The sequence below is a fragment of the Setaria italica genome, chromosome IX (genome assembly GCF_000263155.2).
Source record: "Setaria italica strain Yugu1 chromosome IX, Setaria_italica_v2.0, whole genome shotgun sequence".
NCBI classification, from domain to species: domain Eukaryota; kingdom Viridiplantae; phylum Streptophyta; class Magnoliopsida; order Poales; family Poaceae; genus Setaria; species Setaria italica.
The window spans coordinates 29,497,373-29,515,504 of NC_028458.1; the positions used below are offsets into that span (position 1 = coordinate 29,497,373).

General features: G+C 45.9%; 1 protein-coding gene and 1 long non-coding RNA gene across 5 annotated transcripts; one reads left to right on the forward strand and one right to left on the reverse strand.

The window, feature by feature from the left end:
• Positions 1 to 8,557: 8,557 nt before the first annotated feature.
• Positions 8,558 to 11,900, reverse strand: LOC111255927. 2 transcript variants are annotated; one of them, XR_002676080.1, is made up of 3 exons: positions 11,739 to 11,900; positions 9,092 to 9,310; positions 8,558 to 8,693 (listed from the first exon to the last, which is right to left on the reverse strand). It is a non-coding gene; the product is annotated as an uncharacterized LOC111255927 (long non-coding RNA). The 2 variants fall into 2 exon arrangements; XR_002676081.1 differs by having other exon boundaries at positions 9,092 to 9,316.
• Positions 11,901 to 12,290: 390 nt separating this feature from the next.
• LOC101780928 lies at positions 12,291 to 14,709 on the forward strand. Of its 3 annotated transcripts, XR_002676078.1 has the most exons (4): positions 12,291 to 12,930; positions 13,561 to 13,621; positions 14,080 to 14,268; positions 14,361 to 14,709. XR_002676078.1 is itself a non-coding variant. In XM_004983278.4 (3 exons), the coding sequence occupies exons 1-2, from the start codon at positions 12,437 to 12,439 to the stop codon at positions 13,580 to 13,582; spliced, it is 516 nt and encodes a 171-aa protein (XP_004983335.1). In that variant the 5' UTR covers positions 12,291 to 12,436; the 3' UTR covers positions 13,583 to 13,621; positions 14,075 to 14,709. The 3 variants fall into 3 exon arrangements, 2 of the variants coding, with proteins under 2 accessions (XP_004983335.1, XP_004983334.1); XM_004983278.4 differs by having other exon boundaries at positions 14,075 to 14,709; XM_004983277.3 differs by having other exon boundaries at positions 14,080 to 14,709.
• Positions 14,710 to 18,132: the final 3,423 nt, after the last annotated feature.

An 18,132-nucleotide genomic window follows, 5' to 3' on the forward strand; every position in this document is an offset into this window, starting at 1 on the left:
CTGTGAAGTATTTGAATGCCCCAATCCGAGTCCGTATGCGACCGTGGTGACCATCACAAGTTGGTGTTGTCCTAGAGTCCGAATCCAGCCTGCGCGAGTCCTTTTCCCTTTCGGTCTTCTCCCTGGTTCCTAACCAAAACAAGAGTGCACATGTCTCCATGGTCTAAATATGATGTACAAGAACTCAAGAGTGAATTTACTTGATGATTAAGTTGATGAGCACGGGCGCGAGGAATAGGACTAGAAATTGGTACTTGTGTCGGCGTAGAAACTGGTACTCGTGTCGGTGTGGATGTATCGTTGGTGTTGATGCGCTCATCATGAAGGGTGTGCTACTTGCTGCCTTGCAACCTCCTCCTACTGTCTTGGTAGGACTCAGCATGGTCTCCATCACCGTTGGCGTTTCTAGCAGTGTTGAGGATCTGTTGTCGCCTAGCGGCTCAGTTGGCGTTCTTTTGAATGTGCTATGCCTTGGCCTGCTTTGTTTCCCCCTCCACAGTTCGTTCATCATCAGAGACCAGTGCCGCCGGGGCAACAACTTAAATGAAACTAGGGCCTGAGTTGCTTTCGGAGTTGTGAGTGGATTCAGCGGAAGTTTCTATCTGGTCTTCATCTTCTGCCTCCGACAGCTCATCTGGATCGGTGGTGTAGTCCGTCTCCATGCCTTCCTCCAAGATTGAAAAAAGGGAATCGTTGGCTGGCGGATGGCTACTGATAACAGCCACAATCTACGACTCATCCTCATCCAACTAGTCATTTACCAAGTTGAAGAAGTTCAATATCGCCATAGCTTTCCTCAGCCAGTAAGTGAAACGGATCTGAGGGGTCAAACCAATCGGCTCCCCTCCGAGAGTAGACTCACAGAGGGTTATGCACTCGACCAGCTGGGTTGCGATCCAATCCATAGCTTGGACAAGATCGTCAGCGGAGAGAGCCACGGGGGCTCCGTCCTTTTCTGCTGTAGGGTACAGCAGATTGTCGACCAGAACTCTTGGATTCCTAGTCTGCAGTGGCCTGTCGAGGATTGCTCGATTAGCCTGGGCTTGGTTGCCAATAAGATTGGATCTGTTAGCCAAACCTAGGTTGCCTGCGACTGGTGCTGTAGCCTGATTGGAGGTTTCGATCTTCTCAATAGAGGGACTGGGGATGATGCAAGGCACCTCCCTGATGAGAAGCTGGCCCCAGAGAGGGACCGAGTTGTTGGCCACACGATCGCCAGCGGCGGAGGCAGTGTGATCTCCCCAGAAGGGAATTGCCACTCCCATCACGATGAAGATGATGTATCTCTTCGAGATCTTGACAAGCTTGCCAACTAACATGGTGAACCCCTACCTTGCACGCCACCTGTCGGGGGAATAGTCTGGCTGTCCACCACGGGGTAGACCAAGGTGGTAGATTGTGTGGAGGGGGATCACCGCACCTAGAGCTAGATGGATGAACACAAGGACACAGGGGACTTACCAGGTTCGGGCCACAAGATTGGTGTAATACCCTACGTCATGTGCTCGAGGTTGTATTCTCAGCGTGTAGCGTATCGAATATGGCTTGGGTTTTTGAGGGGGGTTCCTGTGCCGCCTTTATATAGTACGAGGGGGGGGCAGGGTTACAGATCTAATTCGACCTAATCCTAGTTGGTTATAAGGAAATATACTATCTTTCGGTATAAGTTATCTCTTTACATATTTAAACATGCCTATCCGCAACTATATCTCTTGATGTTGATCCTTCATTTTGATCCGTACACCTATCCCGAGTCCCGTTTGTATGGGCCGTGGCACCCCCTTTGGAGGGCGGCTAGGCCCATCCGAGTGGTACCCGAGGGTTATATCCCCCACACCAATCTTCATGGCTTCCTCCCCTCTCCCCTTATGCTTGCTGCTTGTCCCAACTCCACTCTGCTCGCTGCCACTAGGCCTAGCAGAGAGGAGGGTGGTGGGGTGAGGTATGGAGGAGCCGGGTTCCGCAATGGCAGCGTGCGGGGATCCGAGGCAGGTAGCGGGAATCCGCAGCGGCGTGCTTGGATCCACGGAGGGCAGCGATAGAGTGAGGTTCCGGCAGCATGGGGGATGTGCGGGACGAGCAGTGGCAGTGACAAGGCTGAGTCAACTGCGGCAGGTGTGGCATGAGGATCGAGCAACATGTATCTTGTGATCAGTATGGCCCCCTTGTGTAAGTGATGCATGTGTGTAACTCATTCGTGACCTGCGTGTCACGCGTACGGCAACACGGCAGGAGCCATATGTGTTGTCACTTTATTGTATTTAATGGTCTGCGTACCAATCTGTGATGATCCAAGCAACTATGTAATCTTCATTACTAGATTCTTTACTAGCTATTAGGCGTAATAGCATGCTCTAGTTCTTGGAGGACTCATCATCAGGAGGATGGCGCACACGGAACATGGAGATGGAGATCACCATGGTGAATAGGTTCTATGGAGATGGAGATCACCATATGAAACGGGCCATACTGTGTCACAAGCTGTGTGAATGCTATTCTGTTTATGTTTTACTTTCTGCATGCTGTGATGTTAGAAGTAGAACGATCCCTCGCAAATTTTAAGTTAGTATGCCCTCCCAACTAAAACTTGCACCGTCCCATGTCTTGTACAATTAGTGGTGGGTCTATGAAATTAGGGTGCCACTAGTTTTCCTTGACTAGACGGGTTTGTGTCGGACACTTACACGCATAAGGGTTGGTTTGCTTAACAAGGTTATCTTAACGGTTAAGGACCTTGGGGCATAAGGGTTGGGCGCCGAGACATAGAGATGTCACCCAACAACAGGAGTCATATGTTGATATGATTAGCAAAAGTTGCTTACCGATCTACCTCGTTTGCTAGCGGTGATACTAAAGCTCACTAGTGGACTTGTTAGTTGTGGATCCTGAATCACTAAGTTTCAATAGAGGGATATTGATTTTAGTGGGAGTAGATTCTGTTAAAATAGTTTAATGTAATTTGCTCTATCATGGATACGTTTGTCTTAGTGTATTTTGCATTACTTTTGTTGTAGATTAAATGGCACCTAGCAACACCACCGCATCGTTTGCTTTGTGTTCGGTCCTTGAGAAGGACAAGTTGAATGGAACAAACTACTCGGATTGGATCCGTAACCTGAGAATTGTTCTCAGGGCTGAGAAAAAGGAAGATGTTCTAGACACCCCACTACCACCAGTACCTGCTGATGATGCATCTGCTGCCGTTAAGGCTGCTTACAAGAAGGCATTTGATGCTAATCTTGAGGTAAGCTGCCTTATGCTTGCTTGCATGGAGGCCGAGCTGCAGATGCAGTTCGAGACAAATCATGAGGCACACGATATGATCGTGGCGCTCAAGGACATGTTCCAGACACAGGCTAGGACCGAAAGGTTCAATGTGTCCAAAGCCTTTCTGGAGTGCAAGTTAGCAGAAGGCACAGCAGTAGGACCACATGTAATCAAGATGGTTGGTTACACTCAGCGATTGGAGAAGCTGGGCTTCCCAATGGGCAAAGAGTTGGCCACTGACTTCATTCTTTCATCTCTTCCGCCTAGCTATGGGAACTTCATCTCAAACTACCATATGCATGGGACGGAGAAGGGTCTGAATGAACTGTGTGGTATGCTCAAGACAGCAGAGGTAGACATTAAGAAAAGCGCTAGTACCAGCCATGTGATGGCTGTACAGAACAAGCCTACCTTTAAGAAGAAGGGCAATTCATGGAAGAAGAAGGGCAAGGCTGGAGTGTCCAAGCCAAACACAGCGCCCAAGGCTAAAGCTGGACCTGCTCCAGATAAAGAGTGCTTTTACTGTCATGAACTTGGTCACTGGAAGAGAAACTGCAAGCAGTACCTAGCTTCGTTGAAGAACGGCAGAAGTAAGAGTACTTCTACCTCAGGTACGCTTGTTGTTAATGTTATAGACAACATATTTCTCGCTGATACAATTATTAATTCTTGGGTATTTGATACCGGATCGGTTGCTCATATTTGCAATTCGATGCAGGGAATGATAAGAAGTAGAAGCGTGGAAAGAGGAGAAGTTGATTTCCGCGTGGGCAATAATGCAAGAGTTGCTGCGTTGACCGTCGGGACGATGCAACTCCACCACCCGTCAGGATTTATTATGGAGTTGAATAATTGTTATTTTGTTCCTAGTTTAAGTCGAAACATTTTGTCTCCTTCATGCTTGATGAAGGATGGTTATTCATTTGCGAGTGAAAACAATGGTTGTGTGATCTCTAAGAATAATATGTTTATGGCTTTTGCACCCATTGTGAATGGATTATTTGTTTTAAATCTTGATGGTTCACCTGTCTGTAATATAAGTGCTAAAAGGCCTCGGCCTAATGATTTGAGTCCTACCTACTTGTGGCATTGTCGTTTGGGTCATATAAGTGAAAAGCGCATGAAGAAGCTCCATTCTGATGGACTTCTAACTTCGTTTGATTTTGAATCATACGAGACATGTGAGGCTTGCTTGCGAGGCAAGATGACCAAGACGCCTTTCACAGGATTTCCTGAGAGAGCAGTAGACTTGTTGGAACTCGTACATAGTGATGTATGCGGACCAATGAGCACGACGGCTAGAGGAGGATTCCAATACTTCATAACTTTCACTGATGATTTTAGTAGATATGGCTATGTCTACTTGATGAGGCACAAGTCTGAAACCTTTGACAAGTTCAAGGAATTTCAGAATGAAGTTGAAAATCAGTGTGGCAAGAAAATTAAGGCCTTGCGATCTGATCGTGGAGGCGAGTATTTGAGCCACGAGTTTAGCTATCATCTAAAGAGTTGCGGAATTGTTCCACAACTTACGCCGCCTGGAACACCTCAGAGAAACGGTGTGTCCGAGCGACGTAATCGAACTTTGTTAGACATGGTTCGATCAATGATGAGCCAGTCGGACCTACCGTTGTCATTTTGGGGATACGCTCTAGAAACAGCAGCTTTCACACTTAATAGGGTACCATCTAAATCCGTAGTTAAGACACCATATGAGATGTGGACTGGAAAGGTTCCTAGTTTGTCTTTTCTAAAGATTTGGGGATTTGAAGTGTTTGTCAAGCGACTTCAGTCAGACAAGATCACACCCAAGTCGGATAAGTGCATTTTCGTGGGATATCCAAAGGAAACTTTGGGATATTATTTCTACAACCGATCAGAAGGCAAAGTGTTTGTCGCTCGGAACGGGGTTTTCCTAGAGAAAGAGTTTCTCAAAGGAGAAAAAAGAGTGGAAAGACAGTGCATCTTGAAGAAGTTCAAGATGAGCCGATCGGGCAAGAATCAATAAGTGATGCTAACGTAGCAGAACAAGTTGAGATACCCATGGCAAGAGAAGCACCGCCACAACCACGAAGGTCGGCAAGGCTCCGCGAAATGCGGGAAATATTATTGTTGGACAATGATGAGCCTGCGACATATGCAGAAGCAATGATGGACCCAGACTCCGAAAAATGGTAGAGTGTCATGCAATCCGAAATAGAGTCCATGAGAGACAATCAAGTTTGGAACTTGGTTGACCCGCCTGATGGTGTTAAAGCCATAGAGTGCAAGTGGATCTATAACAAGAAAAAGGACATGGATGGAAATGTTCACATCTATAAAGCACGACTTGTCGCAAAAGGTTTTCGACAAGTTCAAGGAGTTGACTACGACGAGACCTTCTCGCCCGTAGTGATGCTTAAGTCCATTCGGATTATTCTAGCTATAGCTGCATATTTTGATTATGAGATATGGCAGATGGATGTCAAGACAGCTTTCCTGAATGGAAACCTAGCTGAGGACGTGTATATGATACAGCCCGAGGGTTTTGTCGATCCGAAAAATGCTGGAAAGGTATGCAAGCTTCAGAGATCCATTTATGGATTGAAGCAAGCATCTAGGAGTTGGAACATTCGTTTTGATGAAGTGGTCAAAGGGTTTGACTTCACCAAGAACGAAGAAGAGTCTTGTGTTTACAAGAAGGTTAGTGGGAGCTCTGTAGTATTTCTAATCTTATATGTGGATGACATATTACTGATTGGAAATAACATTCCTATGCTTGAGTCCGTAAAGACTTCACTGAAAAATAGTTTTTTGATGAAGGACTTAGGGGAAGCGGCATATATTCTGGGCATTAAGATCTATAGAGATAGATCGAGAAGGCTTATAGGTTTGAGCCAAGATACTTATATTGACAAAGTGTTGAAGCGGTTCAGCATGGAAGAGGCAAAGAAAGGGTTCTTGCCTATGTCACATGGCATACATCTCAGCAAGACTCAGTGTCCTTCGACTGCTGATGAGCGGGATCGCATGAGTAGAGTGCCATATGCCTCGGCTATTGGATCTATCATGTATGCAATGATAAGTACTCGCCCAGATGTTTCATATGCGCTAAGTATGACAAGCAGACACCAATCTGATGCAGGTGAGAGTCACTGGACAGCGGTGAAAAACATTCTTAAGTACTTGAGAAGGACTAAAGATATGTTCCTCGTCTATGGAGGTCAGGAGGAGCTCGTTGTAACAGGTTACACCGATGCTAGTTTCCAAACCGACAGAGATGATTCAAAGTCACAATCAGGATTTGTGTTCACGCTAAATGGTGGTGCTGTTAGTTGGAAGAGTTCCAAGCAGGAGACGGTGGCAGATTCTACGAGAGAAGCCGAGTACATTGCGGCTTCGGAAGCCGCGAAGGAAGGTGTTTGGATAAGGAATTTCCTCATTGAGCTCGGTGTGTTCCCGAATGCGTCCAGCCCATTGAATCTCTACTGTGATAACAATGGGGCAATTGCGCAAGCAAAGGAGCCAAGGAACCAACAAAAGAACAAACACGTAATGCGGCGATTTCATCTCATTCGAGACTTCGTTAACCGGGGTGAGATCAAGATATGCAAAATACACACGGATCTGAACATTTCTGATCCGTTGACAAAACCACTCCCGCAGGCTAAGCATGATGCGCATGTAAGAGCTATGGGTATTAGGTACCTTCTAGATTGACTCTAGTGCAAGTGGGAGACTGTTGGAGGTATGCCCTAGAGGCAATCATAGAGATGATGATATTCCATTTGTATCCATGATTTGTATATTGTGTTCATTGAATATCCATTAAAGGCTACTTGAATTGATTTGCAATTATGTGAATTGTATGTGAAACTCTTTACTTGTATGGTTATTCTAAAGTTGTCCCTAGTCGGAGTTCATGTGAGGACACACATGAATATTAGACTAGCACATGTATTAGTTGATGACTATGTTTCACAAGTCATGGACATGGAGATGTTGAACTAATAATGTGGACACATGTGGAGACATGTGCTAGGACTGACCCAACACGAGAAGTAGTTCTCTCTTTAAACAACATATACGCTTTGTCCTTAGACCTGAGACTGTCGCATGTATTCTAGATGTGGATCGACCTACTTAGGGGCTATCAAACGCTACGCCGTAACAGGGTAGTTATAAAGGTAGCTTTCGGGTTTGTCAAAAAGCATGCTATGAGACATGGTCAGTCAAGATGGGATTTGCCCCTCTCTGATTGAGAGTGATATCTCTGGGCCCCTCGAGTGATCGGATCCGAAAATGCATGGCCATGCTACGTACGGTTAAGAGTTAACCTACAAAGGGATTCCGAATCACAGGATCGAGAAAGAGCGGTCGGCTTGAAGCTAGACCAAATATCGTGAGGCAAAGGGAATAGCATGTATATAATGTTGTGATGGTTCGTCTGATATGATCTTCGTGTGCGTATAGGAGTTGGCACGTCTTGCTAGAGGCCGCTACCGACTATTGGGCCGAGTAGGAGTACTCGGGCCATGTCTATACGTATCCGAACCCATAGGGTCACACACTTAAAGGGCTGGAAGCCCAATTCGGATCTGATCCGAGTTGGATTAGGTTTAGGAGTACTAATGGGCCTCGGATCCAGAGGCCCATCAGGAACCTCTATAAATAGAGGGGTGGGGGCGCTCTAGGGTTTACACCTTTTGGCGAAACACACCTGCCGCGCCTCCCACGCCCTCACCTGTTGCAACTCGCGGATCTAGCAGTCCGGCTTGCGACGCTTCCTCCCTGCACGTGTGGATACCTTGGAGGTGTTGCGCCTGCAGCACTTGGACGAGCCGCCGACGAGCCACGACGAGCCGCGGCACCGGAGGCGATCTTGCTGCACGTAGGAGCTGCTGGACGTGACGTGATCGACTACGTACGACTACGTTGATCGACTACGTACGACTACGTGATCGTCTTCACTGCACCGACGTATATCTACATCTTCCGCACCAGTAGTGCGTCGAGTGGTAATCCCGTGATCCTTATACGGCAGTTCTTCCTGGTTATACGCGGTAGAAATTTTGATTTGCGCTAGTGTAGCCTACCTCGTATCCCAACAGAAACTTCAATGTTTGAGTTGAGTTATATGAAACTATAGGAGAGATGTATGTATTTATGAATAATGTATAGATCCACTTTACTAAAATTATTCGAACTTTTTATGTCAATATTATGGACTCAAAATATGCTTCCATTTGAATTCTAGAGTTTCTTGACCAAATTTAGATATTATTATAATTATTATGTGGTAATTACCAGTGGCGGAGGGAGGGGGGCACGGGGGAGCCTGGCACCCCCTGACGGTTTGCAGCCTCTGCAGTGGCCTGGGCCTCTCTGTGCCTCTACCCCTGGCAGTCTGGCACCCCCTGGCAGTCTGGCACTCCCTGGTCCATGGCCTAATAAGAAAGAAGCCTCCGTTCCAATAAGGGGGTGTTTGGATACAAGGTACTAAACTTTAGGAGGGTCACATAAAATGTTCGGAGGCTAATTATGAGGACTAAACATGAGCTAATTATAAAACTAACTGCAGAACCCCTATACTAATTCGCGAGACGAATCTATTAAGCCTAATTAATCCATCATTAGCAAATGGTTACTGTAGCACCACATTATCAAATCATGGACTAATTAGGCTTAATAGATTCGTCTCGCGAATTAGACTCCATCTGTGCAATTAGTTTTGTAATTAGATTATATTTAATACTTCTAATTAGTATCTAAATATCCGATGTGACATGTCATAAAGTTTAGGACGCTGGATCCAAACATGCCCTAAGAAAGCCTGCACGTTTACCTGAGTCCATAGTTCGTGAATCGTGAGTTCGTGACCCATCAAGTCTCCTGTCTTCGTTCAATGCGACGTTTTCGTCTTCCGCCGTCGTCACTCTGCCAGGCGCCAGACTGCCAGAAGCCTTGATGCCCATACCCAGACCAGACCACCGCGGCCACGCCGTTGCTATCCAAATTGACACCACCGCAGCCCGCAGATTAGTATTAACTCTTCCAGTATCAACTGCAACTATCGAAAGATGCTTTTCAGCTATGAAACTTGCGAAGACACATTTCAGATGTACAATGGGAGATAGATTTCTGTGAGATTGTTTGATAGTTTATATTGAGAAGGAATTGACTTCATCAATCACTACTGATGATATTATTACAGCGTATGATCTTGCTGCTAGTCGAAGAGCTAAATTTAAGTTGATATATATGTAATTTTATTTTGGTTAAGACTTGTGAAACATGTTATTATTATATATCACTAAAACCAGCTCACATGGCAATCAGTTCTACGTTGCTTTGTCCATTGCCCCCACCCCTTATCTCAAATCCTAGCTCCACCCTTGATAATTACGAAGTAGAAAGTTGAATTATCCATAGCAAACAAGTAAATTCTTCATCTATCTCTAGGATACGGACTATAAAGAAACGTATAAGACTAAATATAATTTTTTTATTTTTTTAATCTTAATCGATGTACACGCAGTTTAATTTGAAATTACTTAAAATAAAAATGTAGAAAATCATTTAAAGTATAGTAAATAATAAATAAATACGAAAATTATTGAAACTCCGGTGGAACACCATATATGTAGTCCGTTAGATTTTAAAAATATATCAGAGTACAAAAGATAATATTTTTTTTGCTAGTTACTCTTTAGTGCCTTATGGGGTGTTTGGATACAAGGTGCTAAACTTTAGCAATGTCACATCGGATGTTCGAAGGCTAATTAGGAGGACTAAACATTAGCTAATTATAAAACTAATTGCAGAACCCTGTGCTTATTCGCGAGACGAATCTATTAAGCCTAATTTAATCCATCATTAGTAAATGGTTACTGTAGCACCACATTGTCAAATTATGAACTAATTAGGTTTAATAGATTCGTCTTGTGAATTAGACTTTATCTGTGCAATTAGTTTTGTAATTAGTCTATATCTAATACTCCTAATTAGCATCCAAACATGCGATGTGACAGGTGCTAAACTTTAACATGGATATCCAAACACCCCCTTAAATGAAAAAAGAAAAGAAAAACATCAAACGTTGAGAATATGACAAAAGATATGTTCATGCCCATCTAACTGTTCAGCCCACACAGCCCAATTCAAACCACATCTTGCCTGAGCCGCTGGATGAAAAATAGACAGTTGAGATGCACTCAAAGTCCAATAAATATCCACGCACTCCCTTCACGCCCGTCCGCTGCACCCTCTCCAACCCTCCTACCCGTCCGCCGCGCACCTCCTTCTCCGCAGCGCGCCTAAGAGCAACTCCAAGAGTTCCCCAAAAAATTCTTCCCCAAAATGAGGTATTGGGGGCTACACTAAAAAATTTTTCCTCTAAAAACATATCAGCCCACAACAGATCGCTAAAAACCACCCCCAATAATTCAAAATAAGCCATGTCATCGTCTTTGAGCTCAGGATCCGTAGAATTTTTTTCCCCCAACCACCGTACGCGACCAGAGCCCCTGTCAAAATCCTCGTGCGGTAAAAGTTACCTTGCTTTGCTATGACAAAATTATCCTCAAAACAGAGAAGTTCTCGTGTCATGCTGCATTTGCATAGAATTTCTTTACCTAGCTGCCCCTCGTACCAATATACCATGATCATTTTGTGCTTAAGGCAATAAATATGCAACATACATATTCCAAATTGACACCAGTTTGGCTTGCTGCCAACTCATCTTCTGAAGAATGCAGAGCATGTTCTGGGTTTGGAGTGCTTTTTCCCAGTTCGATTGATAACGGAACCAAGTTTGCATGACTTGTGCTAAAAAACAATGACAAGCCATTACACCCCTGCTGATGATTAAGAGCTTAGTTGCTATAGAACCAGTTAAGAGAGAAACAAGGCTTGATTGTATGATCGACATGCCAAAACCATCACCACAATACTCCTATTGTTAACTGCATCTAATCACTGCAACTTAAATCAACTTAGATCTGAACAGGAGCACCAGGTTCAGGATAAAGTGTTCAGTGCAACATCCTATAAGCAGAACTGCATAGATTGAGCAATCATGCTGCATTGCTGCAACCAATTGCACAAAACGAATCAACTGAACAACATGTAATTCATTTTGGGAGTGGAGAGCACTTCATGTAATGCAAGCAGGTCAAGAGTGCTAGCTAAGCTAGAACAGGATTAGTCGAAATTAGCAGAGCATGTTGAACAGACATAGAGCAGATGCATGGAATTGATTGGAAAATGACGGGCAATTCTGGATGTGATATTCATTCATCAGTTCATGCAAACAGTTCAAAACTTCCACCACATATTCGATTCTGTTTTTCTTCGACAGAATGAGCTGAATTTGCTACGACCGAATACTTGACCTGACCCCATCCGACAAATAAGAACTAGTACTAAGAAGCAAGTCAAGCAACCACTACGATTAACTCAAGTAAGGAAGCATCGAGGCAATAGAACCGAACCGCTAAGGCTGGCACCGGCAGATCCAGTAAGATGTGAGCGCAGCGCGAAGTGGATCCGAAGGCTTCTAGACGTTGAAGGCCCAGGCGTGCTCCTGGCGAATCTCCTCCTCCTGCTCCTTTGCGAAGTCATTCTCGATGTTGAATATCTCGCGGATCTGAGCGGTGGTCTGTCTTTCATCATGTCGGCGAGCTTGCGGCAGGTCACATATTGGACCCGCCCGGCCTCTTGCGTAGGAAGGAGAGGAGCGTACCGCCGCCTAGCGCTCGCCGTCCACCCGGACGCCGCCCCAGCCCGCCGCTGCCTGGCGCTCGCCGTCGGCGTCCCAACCCGCCGCTGCCTGGAAGAGGTAGCGCGGGAAGAGGTCGCGCCCCGACCCGCCGCCGCCTGGTGCTCGCCGTTGGCGTCCCGGCCCGCCGCAGCCTGAATGAGGTCGCACGGGAAGAGGTTGCGTGCGCGGGAATCGCGATTGGGGAAGGGAGCGGAACGCGAAAATATACACGGTGGACGGATATTTTGGGAGGTTTCGGGGAACCGTTGAAATTCTTTTTTTTTTCATTTTCCCTAAAAAATTATTAGGGGTAAGATTAGCATTCTCTTGCAGTTGCTCTCAGCCCCCTCTCTCGTACCTCGTCTCCCTCTCCCGCTCCATGCCCTCCACCTCGCCGGCGGCGGCCACTACCCTCTTCTCCGCTCCAAGATGCCCTTGCGGCCGCGCGTCTCCACTCTCCGGTCTCCATCCTCCGCGCTCGCTCCCCGCCCGTCCGTGCCGCTCATCGCCGACATGCTCGTGGCCTCCCCTCTTCAGATCTGCGAGCGAATCTGCGCCAGGCCGGGGCTGGCACCGCCGGATCCCAATCTGCACCAGGCCGGGGCGAGTGCCGTCGGGGCTGTTGCGCACATGACGGCCGCGCTCGCCGACGCGCTCCGCGTCTTCTACCCGCTCGCCGGCCGCATCTGCCAGGACACCGGCGGCGCGCTCGCCGTCGAGGGCGACAAGGGGCCGAGGTCCTCGAGGCCGAGGCCTAGGGCGTCGCCGTCGACGACCTCGCCGGAGATGGCTGCGACGAGGAGGCCCAGCGGTTCATGCAGCGCCTCGTGCCCTACACCGACAAGGGCTTGGCGCTTCCCTCGCTCCAGCGACAAGGAGTCCATCCGCGATGCCGGCAACCTGTTCGACCAAATGCCGGAAAGGTATAGTGTAGATTTTTTTTTTTGCTAGACTGCTGGTGCTGTGTAATGATGCTCTGAAAGTCTTTAGTCTGTACTTGTAATGCAAACTCCGAACTGCAATGCTCTGACTAACTTAACATGAATTTATGAACTTGTAATCTTGTAGTCTTGAAATTGTTCTGCCGAACTGCAATGCTCTGACTAACTTAACATGAATTTATGAACTTGTAATCTTGTAGTCTTGAAATTGTTCTGTACGATGATCTTTTTCCTTGGAATGATGTTCCGAAGTTTGAACTTGTAATGCTATTGTCTGAACCATGACACTCTGACTGAACTTGTAATGCTATAGTCTGAACCATGTCACTAGATCTGTCCCTATAGGATAAGTTTATAATCTCTGTACAACTTGTTTACTTGTCATCAAACTTTATTGTGCAGCTGGAGCTTTAGTTATTTTATTCTATCCCCTGTCCAGAAATGCAGTAGTTGTAATTAGCATATAATGTAAACTTGTCTTTCTTCCAGAAAGGCAGCTTGCTGCATGTTTATTATCGTGGACTTTTGACCTGTGTTGCTTGACGGCAAGCTCATTTCTGATCCACTCATCTCTGACTGTGACTCTATTCTTTCTTGAGTTTTGGTGTGTAGGTGTAGTTGCTGGTGGAGCTGAATCCTGGAGCTGCAACTCTGAATCCTGGAGTTGCATCTAGTGAGTGTTGCTTTTCCTTCTCCACTCCTGTTATTGGATATTGTCTATGTGTGGTCAGCCTTTGTCACTTGTTACTGTATATGTAATGAGAATATATATTTCCATGTGAGAAATTTCAAATTTGAGTTATTCAGTAGAAGATTGACTTGGCTAATTGGATTCCGGTTTGGCTCTTTGTGAAAATTGGTCAATGATCTGAGTACTAGTCGTGTGCTTGTGCTTGTTCCTCTAGTGCTAAGTCTCTACTGCTCTGAATCTGACAAATGTACATATGTGAATTTGTTGATTCAAATCCACCTAGTGCTAGATCCTAGGCTAGCATTTCATGCTTTGTGCTTATCAGGATTGCAAATTAATTAAACATTATGCCATCTATAGTCACAGTTCTATTTCTTACTGTTTTATGCATTGCTTATGCTGCTTTGCTAAATTTCTTTTCTTTTCTTGTTGAAGTGCAGACGTAGGAAAGATGATGACGCTGAGCCAGAAGTTGATCCAGAAAGGGACCAGAGGACTGTATTTGCCTCCCAGGTTGATTTTTAATAAGATGCCTTACTTTGCTAGTTTATACATTATAAGCGTTACCACAGCTATCACTGAAGGCAGGCGAAAGAGATGTTTATGAGTTCTTCTCAAGGGCTGGAAAGGTGAGAGTATACTGGCATTGTACTACTTCCTGATTATATAAATGTTCTTTGGCAGCTGTATGCTTCTTTCATGCATTTTAAGTCTTAAACAGATGATGTGGCACAAATATACAGCGGAAAAAAAGGATGGAATTCTTGTCACATGCCAGTTTTTAGTTGGTAGTTTCGTCATATGCATAGATATCTTATTAGTTTCCTTTCATTATTTCTGCAGCTCGTAATGCCTGTGAAATAAACATGACATTGCCCCTTTTTTTTTCCATGTTTCGGACGAACTCATAAGGAATTAGAGAGCTAGGTTTAGTGTTCTTGGACAGGGTAGACATATGAAGGGCATGTGTTACCTCTTCAGTTCTTGGCTGTTATCTATGAGAATAATCTATGTACATATGATTTGTATCAAAATTGTATGAAATCTGTGTAATTGTGTTGTTTGTTGCATGGGCTGGAATTAGGCCCACTTTGAATTGGGCCTGTTAAAAAATGGCCCATGGTGCTGATGTCATCATCGCCAAGCCAAGTCATCTGCCACGTTGTCGCCCCAATTTCCACGTCATCAATCACCAAGTCATCTGCCATGTCATCATTGCTGTCCACATCATTTCCACGTCATCAGCTACGTCCTCATCTTGGGTTGGGTCACACGGGCTTGAGGCTATTCTATGACGGTTTAAAATCGTCATGGATTGCGTTAATCTGTGACGATCATGCTGAAACGTCATGCAGATTAATCTATACGCTTCATACATTTCTCACACGTTATTGAAAACTAACATGGATACCGTTTTATGACGAGTTTTACTATCATGGATACCGTTTTATGATGAGCTTTTGATGATTTGTGATGAAATTTGACCATCATGGATTACAACATTCTTTGTAGTGGCCGGACCTCCAAATCGATGGTGATGGGTGGTTTGGGGCCGGTGGTGATGTACTATTCTGTAGTAGTGGTTGTCCCTGCCCCAGCAGCCGCCGCACCATAGATGGTCAAATATCAAGCCATGACCCTTGACATGAGCCAAAACTGTCATGGAGAGGTGGTGCTTTTTTTACTTTATCATTGGGAATTCGGTTGAGACATATAGGTGTATAACAATTCTTTTTAACGTGTTGGTGTGCGTATATCTTTAATGTTACGTTGTGCGTATCCCTTGGATGATGGACTCCTATAGAAGACAGAGATATTCAATCTGTTGTAACCAAACTCCAAGGGATCACAATGACCTGATGTAAATCCACCGCCAGAGAAGTTCTGGTGCTATATTAACACGCAACACGCGCACGGCAAGATGCAGCGTTTCCACCCAAAACTTCCGCCCCTCTCAGATCTTTTATCGGGCTCAATGGCCACCTCTCTTCTGCTACCGCCTCTGTGTTGCCACCTCTCTTCTTTAATGGCGGATGATTGATCAACATATGTACCCTGAAATAGGTGTACACGTCATCATGCAAAAGAAGCCTTCAACATTGTCCGTGTGCCCAAGGCCATGGGCAACAAGATCGATCTTTTTCAGGACAATTAGCTTCATCGTGCTTTTAACCTGGAGGCTGAATTCCAGAACCATCTAGTACATGTACATCAGGGTGACATTCCCACAACATCGACCTGCAGCCAGTCTCTAAACCAAACTAGGTACATACTACACATGCTCTGCAGCCTCAATCCCAAATGCATTTAAACTCTCACCTCTAAGGAACCGTCCCCACATCTTACTCTACGTGCAGTCCTACCTTTTGTGGAAAAACACTCCATGCCGGAGGATTGCAAATTAGACCCTCGCCTTTGCAAGCATGCAGCCCTGCCTCATATGGCCGACGCTTGTGTTGACACAATTTACGGTCAACACACCGAGTACACTAGAACGAGCGGACGTCGAAATCACCTCGCGGAACCCCTGCCTTAAACCCTGACCGCCGGGAGGTGTTGGGTGTGTCAGCTTAAGCATCCAGATCCTGAAAGACTGAAACGACGAAAGAGTAAGATTGGTAGCCTGAAACGAACCATCTCCTGTTTTTTAATCGGCCGAACCATCCAAATCTGACAGCAACTCAGCTCACCATCTCTTCACCGAGCAACAGCAGAAGGTGAGAAAAAAAGAATTGAGGGCAGATCACGAATTCCACAACACCCTTCCGCGTCAGGAAAAAAGCTGAGGGCGTGAGCCAATCCGCTGCAGCCGATGAGCGCACCTTGTAGGCGGAACATGGCAACAACGAGGAAGAGGAGGCCGGCAGAGTGGAAACCTCCTGCAATGTGAGATCAAGGTTCCGGGAGGCCGCTTCGGTGGTGGAGCCGGCCCAGGACCCAGTACGACGAGGAGGAGAACGCGGCGTGGCTAGTCAAGGACATCAGCGGCGCGGATTGGGGGTGACCAGGTGAGCAAGGGAAAAGAGCCTCATCTGTCGTCCAAGCTAAGCCGTCATCTGAGCCGTGTCTAATCGGGAGGAACTCGTTCGAGGCTCTACTATGTACTACCATCGTGTGCGTCTGATGCTTCAGCTGTCCACGTAGCGCACATCAGGCGTGGGGGGCTGCACCGGTAGAGGTCAGCCCTCCTGCACGGAATTTTCTATCTCCCTTTTGTTGGGAGAGCTCCTCCTCGAGCTCTGATGAAGGGGTAACCAACTTCACAACAAGTCAACAACCAAAACACAAATTTGCGATTGCAAGATATAGCTCGACCTAAACACAAATCTGCGATATGATTGCAAGATATAGCTCGACCTGTCGACGCAATCTATGAACAAATATGCTTGAAACTTGAGAATAGGCGATAAATAAGACTTCCAAAAGAGATCTAGTAGTATAACGTCAACCTCCGTCGAGAATTAATCTGTATGCTACCCATTATAGCTAGTAATTAACTCGCCGAGCGCGTGCGCCTGTGGACCCCGACGTCTTCCGGCGGCCTCCGTATCCAAGAGTAAGTCGTCGTGTCTTCCTTGGTTGCTGGCACGCGTGAGAGGGGAATCTCCGGCAGCGGCGGCCGGGGTGGCTCCTTCTTGATTGCGGCTGCGGCTGGGGTCGTCGCCGTTGCTGTCTCAGGCGCCGGCGGTGGCTTCGGCTTGGTGGGCTTCTTGATCTCATCCTCCTCCTCGTCGCCGGCGAAGCAGAAGCAGGAGAAGACGTTGAACCTACCCATGTCGACGAGACGGCAAGTTGTTTGCTACTGATGATGTTTCGGTGGCACGCGTGTACGAGGTCTAGGTAAAGCATGCAGTTGAAAATATATATGAAGGCATGTGTTCGGACTCCGGACTACTCCAACGTGGCACGTACCGTAGTTGATACAAGTTGGAGGTGGACGAGGATTCCAAACAGGGTGCGACGTACTGCATCGAACCGGCGGCTAATTCGGTGCAGGCGGACCGGTACTAGTCCATATACGAAACCAGTTTCTACACATTTCACTTTTTTATGTGCAAAACAATGTACATTCCAGACGCTGATATACATGGTAACATGGATATATACTCATCCCTACAAATCACCTTCAACGGATTGAGCCAGCAGATTTTAAGAATGACAAAGTCACTAAAGTTACTTTGTTGTCGTCAGACACATAACCTAACATAAAAAAGCATTAATTCTTTGAATTAATTCAACAAAAGAAAATTTGTATGTGCTGCATTTAGGACTCGAACCCAACTAACGGCTAACAAAGTGAGTTATGTTCAGTTCGTGTTTATACACATTTTTTATCTATCGGTTTGAAAGGTTATATAGTTTTTTTTAGAAAATGGAATTGTCTCCGCCCTCTACGACCGCACACAACATGGTTCTTACATTAAATTTAGCATCAAAATGGATAACTAAAATAAAAATAAAAATTCACCAATTACCGCTTCTCTATCCGGTCT